This window comes from Cetorhinus maximus, chromosome 5, assembly GCF_964194155.1.
Source record: "Cetorhinus maximus chromosome 5, sCetMax3.hap1.1, whole genome shotgun sequence".
Taxonomy (NCBI): domain Eukaryota; kingdom Metazoa; phylum Chordata; class Chondrichthyes; order Lamniformes; family Cetorhinidae; genus Cetorhinus; species Cetorhinus maximus.
The window spans coordinates 33,946,705-33,961,144 of record NC_135883.1 but is presented as its reverse complement, the minus strand read 5'-3'; the positions used below and the strand labels follow the sequence as shown (position 1 = coordinate 33,961,144).

At 43.5% G+C, this 14,440-nt stretch overlaps 1 protein-coding gene across 8 annotated transcripts in view; it reads left to right on the top strand.

Annotated features, from left to right (window-relative positions):
* Nucleotides 1-14,440, top strand: part of dcdc2c (doublecortin domain containing 2C) — a 247,501-nt gene that overhangs the window by 147,275 nt on the left and 85,786 nt on the right. For all 8 annotated transcript variants that reach the window (XR_013576581.1, XM_078541685.1, XM_078541684.1 and 5 more), the window contains exon 8: nucleotides 3,883-3,937. Coding sequence is in view for 7 of the 8 variants with exons in the window: in XM_078541685.1 (XP_078397811.1) it covers nucleotides 3,883-3,937 (55 nt within the window). In the remaining variant the exon portion in view is untranslated. The remainder of the gene's footprint in view (nucleotides 1-3,882; nucleotides 3,938-14,440) is intronic.

Below are 14,440 nucleotides of genomic sequence, written 5' to 3'. Positions count from 1 at the left end.
TCCTGCGGCCATTTCATCTGTTTCGCTAGCTTCTCAAATGAAATAAAGAATGCTTCAATATCTGTTTCCTCAAACTTTGGAAGAGCTTGTACAAATTTAAGCATAACCTCACTGGGTTCTACTCTAGAGATAAATCCTTTCTCAATTATTGACATGTCTTTTCTAACTGCCAGCATTTTCAGTTGGAATTCTCTTTCTCTCTTTCTCCTTCCCCCCTCTCCATCTTCGCAATTTCTAATTCATTTTTAAAAGCCATTTCTCTGTCCTTTGCTTCTAATTCAAGTTTTTTCATTTGCACCTGAAGTCTTGCTACTTCCAGCTGTGACTCACTAGTGTCAAGTTTCACTTCCAACTGTAGATGCTGTGCTATACTTTTAACTATATCAGATTTCCTAGCTCCTGCAAGTAACCCCGATTGTAACTTATCCGCCAACTGTGTTGGACAGGCAGCTTTTTCCATTGGGTTAATTGGGTTAATTGTTTTATTAATGGCCTTAACAGGCCTTTGACAGTTCGGCATACGCGCAGCTGACTCCGGTGCCTGCCCGCTGAGCAGAAGATCAGAATGACGCGCGGTGACGTCGGGACGCACACCCGACGTCAGCATGCATCATTTTATGCTTCGGCGAGAAGGACCGACATGCCGAACAGAAGATTCTGGCCATAGACTTAACCTAACACTAGGCAAAGCATTTTCACCTTTCGAATTCAAAATGAGGTTCTTTTCACTGTGGAGCCAGTTGGAGGCTTGCAGCTGCCTTTTGATCTCACATTGCTTCTGCCTGCACACCTGAAAACTACTGAAGCTATACCTACTAGCCCCATTGAATGTTAATTCTTATTCTATTAACAACCTTTTTGAACTTCACCTTTTAACAATGAAATCCCTTTCATAACACCAATTTTATTAGTAATATAAACATATTGCTTGGTAGCTGCGAGAAAAGTGTCAATTTTCACCCCATTTCTTGAATGCTCTATTCAAAAAATGCAAATGCACACTATCTCTCTTACATATCAAAACTAGTATCAATCAAAGCACCCAGACTAACTGGCTTTAATCCAATTAAGACATACCCGCAGTCCAAACCTCTATCTTAAATTTTTTTTTTCCAAAAATTATACATTAATATATACATTAATAGCTTCATGACACAAGCCAGTTGTGGCCTATTAAGCTGGGGCCCTCTCCAGCTACCATTGTCAGGGGCAACCTTTCAGAGTGATCTCCAAACATCACCGAGACTTGACATAACCCTTTTAGTCTTATTTCTTCACCTGCATATGTTCTCAGTTTAAGGCCTGAAGCTTCCAATCTTAAAGGATGGGTTCCTTTATTCAAGTGTCTGAATGTATGTTCTCCAATGATGGACATTGGCACTCCAGTATCAACTTCCATCTTAATGGGTTGTCCATTGACTATAATGACTACTTGGTTTGGCTCAGCTCTACCCACTTTCAGGTTATATAATGAATGGATGTCTGATTCTATTTCTTCTGGTTCTTCCATGGGACATATGTCAGTATTCCTCCCTTTGTCTTTACAATGCTGTCTCAGTCTATCTCCGCAGTGCTGCCTTATGTGACCATAGCAGTGGCAGTAAAAGCATTTGACTTTTTGAATTGTCGATCGCCCTCTGGTTGCCTGGATGCATTTCTCTCATTGATTTTGTGGGTTTTCACTCTAGTACTGCTGTTTTTTACTGAGCTATACATGGGGCGGGGGGGTCGGGGTGGGGTGGTGGCATTTCCCACCTTTCTGTGCGGTTTGATGTTTTCGTGCCTTTTGTTGCTGGTCTGTCCCACCCTACCAGATGGAAAGCGCCATTTTGTGCATCTCTTATAGCTTCCGAATTTCTAACAGCACTGTCCATGGTTGTGGCCAGTTCTAATGCCTTATTGAAGTCTAGCTTAGCTTTGGTTAGCAAACGTCTTTGAATAGGATCATCTCCAATCTCGTATATCACTTGGACTCTCAACATATCACTAATGGATGTTCCAAATTGACAATGTTAAGTTAATGCCTTTAAAACATCAACATAGTCAGCTATTGTCTCCCTTGGAAGCCTATTCCTTGAATTGAAGTTGAAGAGGTATATAGTAAACTGAGGGCTTTGGTCTCAGGTGGTTTTGTACAATTTTTATCAGCTTGTCGAAAGTCTTCGAGTTGGGGGTGTTAAGTGATGTGGATCGGCCTACATGTTTTGCTCCCGCATGTGGACAAAAGAATCACCCTCTTCTTTTCCTCCCCTGGGATGTTGTTAGTGGTAAAAAAGAACGCTAGGCATTCGACATACTGAGACCATCTGAAATGAGGTCGAATGGACCAACATGCCCGAACTGCAGCATTGTGAATGACTGCAAGGGGACTGCACTTCCAATGGCTTCCCAGTTAATGACGAATTCAGGTGTATAACTTACCGCGGCTTTCTTGACTGCCGTCAATTGATTCGTGTTTTGCCTTCTGCAGAGTTGCCCTCTCTCTGGGGTCTCTTATCATTTTCTGTCCATAGCCATTTTTCTCGCATGTACCTCTTTAAATGAATTGCCGCTTTAAGAGCAGTCACCATTTTTTTCTCAATTCTGTCTCTGCAGGCTGTTGGCTTTCCTGTGCTAGGTGTTGCGTGCTTTTTGAGTTTTGGCAGGATCCCCACAATCGTGATTCTGCAGCGCTTTTCTCTTTTCACATTTTTTTCAAATTTAAAACTGCAACACTGCTTTCTGCTCTGATTGTCGTCTATTTTATAACATAAGTACAGATTTTCATTTTAATGTTTTGCTCACCTTTCTTGTGGGTTCTCACTCAGAGGTCTTACAATTTTGCTATTTTCATCCTCGTCTCCAGTTATATGCCTTGAGTCTATGAGTTCACAGTCGAGTAAACTCAAATTGCACGCCTTCATATACACTTATTAGTTGATGTTTGCTATCAATAACGGAGAGATACTGACATAAGAACAAACTGTGATTGTTTATTGCAACAGAGGCAGAGCACCAAATCCTTGCGTGCTCCCACAACCACCTCCAGCTTTAGACTTACAGTTAACCAGTAGCCTGCGCTGTACAGTGATTGGTCAGTACTGTCACATGGTTAGTCCACTTGCATTCTCTTAAAGGTACATGGTATTCCACTTTACCACAGCTGGTAAGGCAAGAATGTATGACCCATCCTTGCCCTAAGAATGTAGTGATGGACTTTCTTGTTTACTCGCTGCAGCCCGTGTGGCGAGGTGATTGAAATTCTCAGCTCTCAGGTGCACAACACGGCAACTTTTTTGGTGTAGCATCTTTAACTTAGAGAAATGTGCCAATGTTTCTTTCACAGAAAGAAACAGGAGATGAGCCTTTTGTGGGAGAGTAAGGAGAGGTGATTGAGAGCTAGGTTGAAGAGAAATGTTCACACGTAGAAACTTTGCAATCTGCAGCAAAGAGACTGAAAGAAAACTGATCCTATTCTCTCCTCTTTATGTCAATGGTTAAAGTCCCTTGGAAATCTGGCATTATTTGTTTGCTTTTGGTTAAAAAGTTTTCATTATAGCACCGTCCTAGGCAGTTCCTTGTTAATTTATTTTATATTTTTACAACTGAATAAGGGACCTGTGTTCTTGCAAAGCATTTATAATGTTAGTTACATAAAGCTATCATTTTGTACGTTCTCTTCAATTTATTTCAACCAGTATGGCATTTATATGTTGCTTGTTTGATATTTATCAAATTTAATGACTTTCAAAATGTTACAGAGCAAAGGGGAAAAACTTGAAATGGTTCCCAGATTAATAAATGAACTGGCTTACAGAACATGGGAATGAAATAAATGGCAAGACAGTGGATGCTGACCTCAGGTTTATGATGGTGGTTATAGATGTGTGTATTTTGTTACAGATTTCACTCCGATCTGCTTCCTCCAATCAGAAGAGGTCGAAAGGTCAGAGGAAGGGTATGGTTTTACTTTTATTTCCTCTGTTCTTTTATAATTGAATTTATTATACTGTTAGGTTAGAACCTGCTGCAATAACTCAATCACATAAATCTCTATCATCTTTGTAGCAATTTGAAATGAGATAGGTCAGAAGAGTTAACATCCTTCAGATTTTTCACAATTGATGAAGAACAGATTCTCTGCTGATTTTTCTTTAAACTCTCTGAGACATTAGCGAGGTGTCGGTCATGTTTAAAATGTGAAACAAGCGATCTTGAAATTTAGTCAAATGTTGAATGTGGAAGGTCCCATAATATTACTGAATGTGCTACTTTTAGCCAACTCATTACTACCTGAGTAATGAAGTTGGGTTGGATTCCTGTATGTTAAAATTATCCAACTGAGAGCTGGGAAAGTAAAACAAATTAAGTGCATTTCAGATTGAACTCTCCTCTAATTATGTATTATCAAAGTAATCGAGCTGAGGAGTGTGAAAGAAAATAAATGAAGCATGTTCTAAACTGAGCCTTTCTTAAACTATTTTCTATGAAAAGGCGGGAAGGTATTAATCAATCTGACCGAGAAGCTTGAAAAATATGCATTTCTGACTCCCTTTGCAGATTTTTTGAATATGGATTTTGCACGGCTCCTGATGGGCATGAATTGACTAGAATGTATTGTACAGCCAGAGAATGATCTCAAAAGTAATCACTTAAGTGTTATCAGAGTTAATTAAAAATTTTATGTACTGTATGTATATGCATTCTTAGTATATGTTCAGAACTGTCTTTAGGATCTTTGAGAGTCCCAGCTTGCTATGTTTCCTGGCCTATCCCACTCCCTCCTGGAGTCTCCCACTGCGCAAGTCAACTTCTTGACAGCACCCTATCCAGAATCAAGACTGATTTCTGTATCAAAACTATGTACGTTCTAGCTGAAAACACACTGACTTTGGCCAAGAATATAAAAATGGTCACTGTCAAATAAACCTTGCCTCATACTTATCTCACAATTTTTATTTCTATTGATTTCTACAGAAATGAAAATCAGGAGAAATGTACAATGGGTGGCTGATCTGATATCATCCATTATACATGTCGCACAAAGTAAAAGTCACTCCCAGTGTTGAATACAAATATTAAACTAAATAGGAGTTTCAGAGGGCTGGATTTAAAGCACTGGTCGCGGTGGGAAACAAGGCAGCTGGGCCCACTTAATCGCAGGGGAGGCCCTTCGTCAGTCTCCTGGTGGTGGCTAAACCCCGCACAATTAAGTCACAGGGCAGAAGGGGCTGATGCGGGATTCCCGGCCAATTGACATTCATTATCCCTGAGTCCACTGCAATTTAGCGGTGGCTCAGGGATTAAATGGAGGCTGTGCAACTTTCCCATGCCACTGGGAGGCTGCTCAACAAATCCTGTCAGGTTTGGCAGTGGCCTCGCGGCGGGGAGGGCGGTTGTGAGGAATGGTGGGGGCTGACTTATCAGGCACCTGATTGATGTCTATCAGGCACCAGCAGCTACCGGAAGGCGGGACTTCTGCTGCCCAGGACCTCGACCGTGGGGAAGGCCCGACCACTTAAATGCCTGACATGCACTTGATTCTGCGGGGCCTTTCCCACGGAACTGACGGGTGTTCCCTGCCAGTTATCTGACCGGTGAGCGAGACCCCAGTTAGCCTGATTAAATCCTGCCTGTTTTGTTCTACTGCAGGGTGGCTTTGCTCGTGAACCGGTTACACACTTATCTGTCGGCGGCTGAGTCAATAACAATATACTGCAGATGCGGAGACCAATATGAAATGAAGCACATGCTATTTATTTACACAGACAACAGAGCACCAACATGATGTGTGCTTCTCCAACCAGGCCCAACTCTGGACTAACTCTTAACATTGTAGCCCACAATTGGGTCGTACAGTCACATGGTCATTCTGCTCACATTCTCTTAAAGGTGTATTATACCTCAGATTTCCACACTGCCTATAAAATTTTAATGCACAGTTGAAGGACATTTGGCCCAGCAGGTCAATGCCAATGCTCATATGAACCTCCTCCCACTTTACTTCATCTCATCCTATCAACATATCCACTCTGATCCATTCTCTCTCATACACTTTTTTAAATTCTTTCACAGGATGTGGGTGTCACTGGCTAGGCCAGCATTTATTGCCCATCCCTAATTGCCCTTGAGACTGTGGTGGTGAACTGCCTTCTTGAGCTGCTTGCAGTCCATGCCATTTAGGTACACCCATAGTGCTGTGAGGAAGGAAGTTCCAGGATTTTGACCCAGTGACAGTGAAGGAACGGCGATATAGGGCGGAATTGTCCCATAATTGCGCTAAGTGTGGAAGCGGGTGTGAAAAAAGACATTTTACCCGTCGGCTGCAATGGTGGGTTTTCGCACTTCCCACCTCTTTAATAATGCAGCCACAGGAAACACACCATCTGGCTGGCTGGTGGCCTCTGAATTGTCTGCCATGCTGTTACCTCACCACCATTTCTTCATTCCGGGTGCCATATCTAAACTGCAGCTGTGCACACAGTTCTTAATGCTTGCAGCCCAGGACTGCTCCAGTGAAGACATGGCCCTGAAAGCCAAGAAGAGTTCAGTGATCCATCAATGGGATGCCTTTTGAAGGCCCACCTTGATGTCCTCAACCCCTGCTCTGGCTGCAGAGATCCAACATTTTCACCACTCTGGCTTGGGAGGCAGTGGCAGTGGTGGTCAGTGCCAATGCTGCAGAAAGAGGTTGGTCATCCAGTGCAGAAAGAGGATGAATGATCTCATCCGTGACACCAAGGTAAGGCAACCATCTCATCACTCTAAACTCACGCACTCACAAGGTCATCACACATTCACTGGCATCTCACTCACTGGCAGCTCAAAGGGACATCACCACTCACTCTCTCACACACACCCTCACATCTCCATCTGGCCTCATCTTCTCTGGAGAATGTTTCCTCAACCCTCACCATCTTGAGGCCACTTGCACAGATCAACATGTGTCCCCACACACACCCTGGGTTACCCTCCTTCCCCAGTACAGCCCTAGTCCTGCAACCTCTCCCCTTCCCTGAAGCCACTTCTCCCCTTTTCCCAAGCAAGCCCTAGCCCTGCAGCCATTGAAAAGCCACCCCCACCTTACGGCTGGTCTGGTAGGTAGAGACCTATCTGTGAGCCCTCCTAAAAATGATGTGGTGCTGCCTGTGAAGCCTGGCTCTGATGACCGCGAGTGCTGCCTGAAGCAGGGTAGGCAAACAAACCTCGAAGTCCCAAGTGAAGTGCAGCTCGCTAGGTGCATTTTGCTAGGTGAAGCACTTTGTGATTGCACGCGCAATGTGCCTGGATGGTCCAGCTTGTGGGGATGATTCCAGTGAGCAGGGCTTAAAATGGGATGCTAACGTATTGAAATACGATCCCTGTTGTGCGGCGGTGGGAGATGCGGCCCCTCATTGACAGGTGGAATGGCTGATCGCAAAGTGGTTTCACGATGGTGTAAAACCGATTTTTGGCCTTGTCACTATATTGTCCTCTCACGCCCGCCATGACGCCCGCCTCCAAAGTGAGCAGAAAACTCCGGCCACAGTTCGAAGTCAGGATGGTGTGTGGCTTGGAGGGGAACTTCCAGGTTGTGGTGTTCCCATATATCTGCTGCCCTTGTCCTTCTAGTTGGCAGAGGTTGTGGTTTGTAAGGTGCTGTTAAAGGAGACTTGGTGAGTTGCTGCAGTGTTTCTTGTAGATGGTACATATCACTACCACTGTGCAGATGGTGGATGGAGTGCCAATCAAGCAGGCTGCTTTCTCCTGGATAGTATCTTGAGTGTTGGGGCTACGCTCATCCAGGCAAATGGAGAGTATCCCATCACACTCCTGACTTGTGACTTGTAGATGGTGGACAGGCTTTGGGGAGTCAGGAGGTGAGTTCCTTGCCACATAACCCCCAGCCTCTGACCTGCTCTTGTAGCCACAGTATTTATATGGCTAGCCCAGTTCAGTTTCTGATAAATGGTAACCCCCAGGATGTTGATAGTGGGGGATTCAGCGATGGTAATGCCATTGAATGTCAAGGAGAGATTGTTAGATTCTCACTTGTTGGAGACGGTCGTTGCCTGGCACTTATGTGATGCGAATGTTACTTGCCACTTATCAGCCCAAACCTGAATGCTGTTTAGGTCTCACTGCGTATGGGCATGGACTACTTCAGTACCTGAGGAGTTGCAAATGGTGCTGAACATTGTACAATCATCAGCGAACATCTCCACTTCTGACCCTATGATGGAAGGAAGGTCATTGATAAAGCAGCTGAAGGTAGCTGAGGCTAGGACACTGCCCTGTGTAACTCCTGCAGTGATGTCCTGGGACTGAGATGATTGAACTCCAACAACTATAGCCATCTCCCTTTGTACTAGGTATGATTCCAACAAGCGGAGAGTTTTCCCTCTTATTCCCAGTGATTCCAGTTTTGCTAGGGTTGCTTGATGTTACACTTGGTTAAATGCTGATTTGATGTTAAGGGTCATTCTCGCCTCACCTTGAGTTCAGCTCTTTTGTCCATGTTTGAACCAAGACAGTAATGAGGGCAGGAGCTGAGTGGCACTGGTGGAACTCAAACTGAGTGTCAGTGGGCAGGTTATTGTCAGTGAGCAGGTTATTGCTAAGTAAGGGCCCCTTGATAGCATTGTCGATGACATCTTCCATCACATTGTGATGATCGAGAGTAGACTAATGGGTGGTAGTTGGCTGGGTTGGATTTGTCCTGCTTTTTGTGGACAGGACATACCTGGGCAATTTTCCACATAGCCGGGTAGATGCCAGTGTTGTATCTGCACTGGAACAGCTTGACTAGGGGTGTGGCAAGTTCTGGAGCTTCATGGATTTATCTGTGACTATTTTATATTTATGCCCTGCATTTGGATTCCCTCACAAGTGGAAATACCTTCTTTCAGTCTACTCTGTAAAACTCCGCAATAGTTTTAAAGGCCTCTATCTGGTCACTTCTCAGACTTCAATTTTCTGGATAAATAAGTCACGGCCTGTCCAGCATTTCCTGATAGCTGCACCGTTTTAGTCCTGTTAACACTTTTTATATCTTCTTTGCACTTTCTCCTGTGCTTCGATAGCCTTTTTGTAATATGAGATTTAAAAACTTTACATACTAGCAGTGCCAAAATAAAGTATTCTTGTCTCTTCCTCACACCATGTACACACATTTAATGAAGGATTAGAAAATTGCTTATTATACAGAAATCTGTTTTGCAATAAAACAGGAAAAACACTGCCATCTAAATGAGCAGACCACCGATGGTTCACAAATTAAATGCAATAATTGAATAGTTGGGAGAATATGGAGACAGAGCAAAAAGAATGAATCTCAGCAAGTTCATTGGCACATTAGAAGACTATCATATCGATAATACATGGAGATAATAAGGGTGACTATCCACAGGGCTTCTCTCGCTGTAATCTAAGAGGAAGGTCCACAGAAATCATGGAAAATGGCATAAATGGTGTTTATGCTGCTTTCAAGAGGTTATCACCACTCTTCTGCCAAAGTGGCCATGGATGAGATAGAAATTCAAAGTCAATGCGACTCAAATGTTACATGCCCCACTGGGCGTGTTTCCGGTGGGGGGTGTTAAATAAGTAAAACCTTCCCACCCACCCCCACAATCTTTCCACTCGCCCGCAAGCTCACCCCCATAACATGGGGGAGTGGGCGGGCACCAAAATTAGCAGCCCGCTCGCCATATTCAAATAGGTAATCAAGTTTCAATTAGGCTTGTTACCAAGCCAACTGATCCTGATAATACGCTGCCCACTTCTTAAAACGGTTGGCATGAGCTGCTGGGCAGGAGCGGTCAGTCCAATTCATTTTAAATCAAAGGATGGAAAGGAAGGGGGGTGGATTCGATCTTTGGGGCCTGCGCTTTGCGGATTGGCGGGGGGGGGGGTGGGGGCGGGGGGGCGGCCCCCTTAATATTGAACCCCCGACTTTCTTCCTACCCCACCCCCCGCAGCTTTAAACCCAACACCCCCACCCCTCCCGCGCCCGTCCCTGACCAGCCAAAACCATCCCTGCCCAAAACCCCGTACTTATCGGTTCCGTGGATCCTCTGGGTCCTTTTCCTACTCTTGCAATCCTGACAGTGGCCACTAATGCGCTCTTGGAGCTTCTGGGACCGATGGAGCTGTCGGCCAATTGGATTGGCTGGCAGCTCCAGAGGGCAGGACTTCCTCCCCACACTTGACCCTTGTTAAGCCTGCCTGCAGCGCTGTGGGGCAGGCTGGTGTAGAGCAAGTCAGCTCCACACCAACTTTGCTTCCAGGATTGGGTGGGGGGGTGGGGAGGCGGAGGGGTGAGCCTGTGCCCCCATTTTATTCAGCCCAAAGTATTTGTTTTATGTTGGTTAACTCTACTTTTTAAATACAGATCTGAATTCTTTATTTAAACCAATTACCCGCCAACCAACAGCAGTATTAAGTGCCTGCCAGGTGAACAGCTATAATGACTGCTTCAAGGTGAAGGGGGTCCTGTGAGGGATTTACCTTATAGCACCAACACTGACAGCCCTCTAGCATGGCCTAGCGAGCCATGAGGTGGTGCTTTTGAAAGCTGCCAAACCGCTCACACCTGAATGCAGTTATTTTTTTTATCAAAGGCCTGACTGCATTAAGATTATTTTCTGGTTCAAGATTTGCCATTAGGCCTGGTGCCTGAATCTGACTGGGCATTGGCTGGGGTCACAGGACCCTCTCTGTGGTGGAAATTCCTGGTTTTGGTTTATTACTTGACAGATCAGGGTTACTTACCTGCACAATCAGCACTCCCTTCGCAGAGAGGCAGAAACGTCTGCTTGGAGCTGGAGATCAGACTAACAGTGAGGATATGGATGAAATAGAAATTCAAAGTCAATACGACTTAAGAGAGCAGGCTTTTAAATGAAGGAATGGGACAGGGGGAGAGTAGGTCTATGAAGGGAAGAGGATGGATTTGTGCGGGGCCGAAATCTGTAGAGGGAGGAACATGTCACGATAGGACCAAAGTGCTTTTGAAATGTGGGTAAATCTCTGGAAACCTTTTGTCATTAGTTTTTTCTTAAGGGGGCATTTTAACCCTTATGCCTGGCAGGAAAGGGTGGGAGGTGCTGTCAAAATGGGGGGTGCAGGGTGAGGGGTGTTGGTGATGAGGGGAAAGGTTGCACTGTGTTCCTATGTTTCTTTGCCTCCCCTGCCCCCATCATATTGAATTGGGATGGACAATAAAGCTGGCCTTGCTAGTGATGAATGAATAAAAAAACCATCCAGAAATCAGGCATGGAAAGGCCACATGCCATGCCAGGCTGGTGTAGAGCGAGTCAGCTCCACACCAACTTTGCTTCCAGGATTGGGTGGGGGGTGGGGAGGCGGAGGGATGAGCCTGTGCCCCCATTTTATTCAGCCCAAAGTATTTGTTTTATGTTGGTTAACTCTACTTTTTAAATACAGATATGCAATAGTGGGACCTAATTTAAATGGTGAAACGGTGTCCCAGTTATGTCATTGGAGTGCGCATGGTATTTTAGCCATGGACTTGACTAAGGGCCACATGGTTTCAAACTTCAGGTACCATCCAGGCCTGAGATGGCTCAAGTAAATGCTTTTATTTTAATTTTTAAAGTGCTCCCCTTGAAACATCAAGGATAACTCTGGTCTCCCCTGGCTCCATCATACCCCCATAGCCCTGATCAGGGACTCTCTTGATTTCCCTCCTCCATGTTCATAACTGGCCTTGGCAGAAAACTGCTTCCTTGGGTCCCTACACTGACCTGAAACCCTGCCAATCTCATTTCCTGCCCGCCTCTCGTGACATGATTCCTACCGGCTTTGGGAGTCAGTTTCAGAGTATACAAATGAAACTCATTGGTTTATAACTCTTGGGCCCCGTGCTTCACAGAGTTTGAGGGTTTGTCAGCTGCTTTGGACTCAGTGCCTCTGATTCCCACCCTTCGTTAAAATCAGGGTTTTACAAATCATTTTAAAAACTTATAAGGAGAACTATTATATATATAGCTAATTATATATATATATATATATACACACACACAATTCTGTGGATTCTTTCTGTTAATTCTTTTCATTGTAAATTCCTACGTCCACATTTATAAAGGAAATTTTTCATAGTACGATTATACTCTTCTCCCAGTAATGATGCTGCAATGCCTCCATTGGTGGGTGGGTGTATTTACAGCGTGACAAGCTTGCATAGACAGCTTCAATTATGATTGTGAACATATAATGGAAAGATATTGAAATGCCTAGTAGAAGTATATTGTATTCATAGCTTTAGATATGGATTGTATTCAGTGTAGAATTTTCTGCAACTGCTGTCACTTTTAAAAATTGACTTTAAAAGGCTGCTAAGATGACTGCCAAGGGTCAGGTGACTTTTGCAATTTCTGCACAGACTACCTCAAGCCTCTGGAATGTTCCCAATTGAATGACCATGGATGGGGTGCCCCCTTGAATGGACATACCAAAATAAAAACCAGCTGTGCAATTCACACCTTCTATTTTTTGTGGACTCACTCAAAACTCAAAATCAATGGACTTCCAGACTCCCTGGCTTTGGGATCAAAACTCAATAACAGGAGCTGTTGAGAAACCAGATCATCATAAGTAAGTGTGAATAACCCCCATCCTTCCTCCGTTGTGTGGCAATGGCTTCCAACTTCAAACCATTCTGGGTGGACAGTAGAAGTATTGATCATGTGACTGAAACTGTCTCTAGATAAAAATCTTATACCCAAGGAAGCAAATGGAAACTAGTCAGTCTGCAAACAAGAGCTGCAGAGACATCTTAAATTCTCCAAGCCTGCTCCTTTTCATGCCCACCAGCAGAGAAAACCAACCTCCTGGCAAGAAGACCTAATGTTGTGACCTGCTGAAAAATCCATCTCTTTGAGGGAATCCTGCAACAACTCTGATATACAACTCTGGATATTGAATCCACCTTGACTACCCTTCAGAAATGAACACCTTACTCACTGGGCCTGCAATGATATTCCTTGTAAGATGAACAAAACACATGAATTACGAATTATCCTTTTGTTGATGGCTTGTAAAAGTGCACTATTCTCTTTATTTTCATCTCTGTCATCTGTGTATATGTGTGTGTGTGTCTGTGAGTGAGAGAGTGCTAAGTGAGTGCCATAGCATTGGACTTTCTGAATGAACGCATGAATAAATAATCCTCTTTATTTAAATGCACAAAAATCTTGTTGCTGGTTACTCAAATTGTCCAAACACTCAGGGGTTAAGAAACACACACATCTTCCTATTCAAAATCACACTTATTATGGACAGTATGGAAAGGGAATTGGGGTTTCAATTCTCTTTCATCACAGTCTGTAACAATATAAAAATAAAGACACAATGTATTTCATTATTATAAGAACTGAATTACATCGACACACCTGCTTCAATTATCCCTGTTCGCTGAAGCACTTCTTTCACCTGAAATCTACTCGCCTTCTCTCTCTCCTATGCAGCATCATAGGAAACTGATGTGTAAAATATTAAACTTTTATTATATAAAACACATGCCCACATATATGATGGAAACTGCCTATGTAAGTTTGTCATGCTTTGTTTACATGCCAGTGAACATAGGAATTTATAATGAAAATGTTGACAGGAAATATGTGCAGATTTATCATTTTTAATATAATAAATAATATTCCCAAAATTAAATATTGAAGAAAAATAAAACTAAAATGTATGATCTTATATACATCTGTGTGTCCGGGTTCAATTCTCCCATGTCCTTTTGCTTCACTTCACCGGATGCCTAAACTTTGAGTGAGCTTCCCATGTGCAGCTCTGACGGTGATCAACTTCTTCCTTTTAAAATATGTAGTCAGCTAACAATTTCCTCCTTGTCTTTAGTGCTCACATCATTGTTACAAAGTTAGTGTGTCAAAAGTATGGAGAAAATTTGCCTGTATGCTGTTGTGGTCTAAATATAAATTTTCTTTTAATTATGTGCATGAAATGCCTGCTAAAACCTCCAAGGCTCTCAATTGTCTAGCTTTATTGTTCAAGTAGGTGTAAGTTTCCACGGTTTACGTTACCCTTGCAACTGGTGTGAATTTATGACCACTCCCCCCACTGCCAAATATGGTCCAATAGCTCCTTTTAGCATTTTAGATAAATGTAAAAGAGATGGTGACTTGAAAAGGTGGTCGACCAACTTCAGTTACTAATTGCAGGTTTCTGCTGAAATGTTCTTAATCCCTCCATTCACATTGCTTAAATCACTGACACCTGAACTTCATTTCAACATAGAGCTTTCCTCCCTTCCCAGGAATAAATTTCAGAACCACCAAACCCACAATCTGATCAATGTCAGACATGAGAGGCATTTCCAATATGCATGCCACTCTACGTAAGAGGAATTACAGCAGTAACGTTTTGAGTTCAGGAAAACCTTTTTGCTGCAAAGAAGGGAGAAGAATCACACCTGCTAATTGCTGCTGCACAT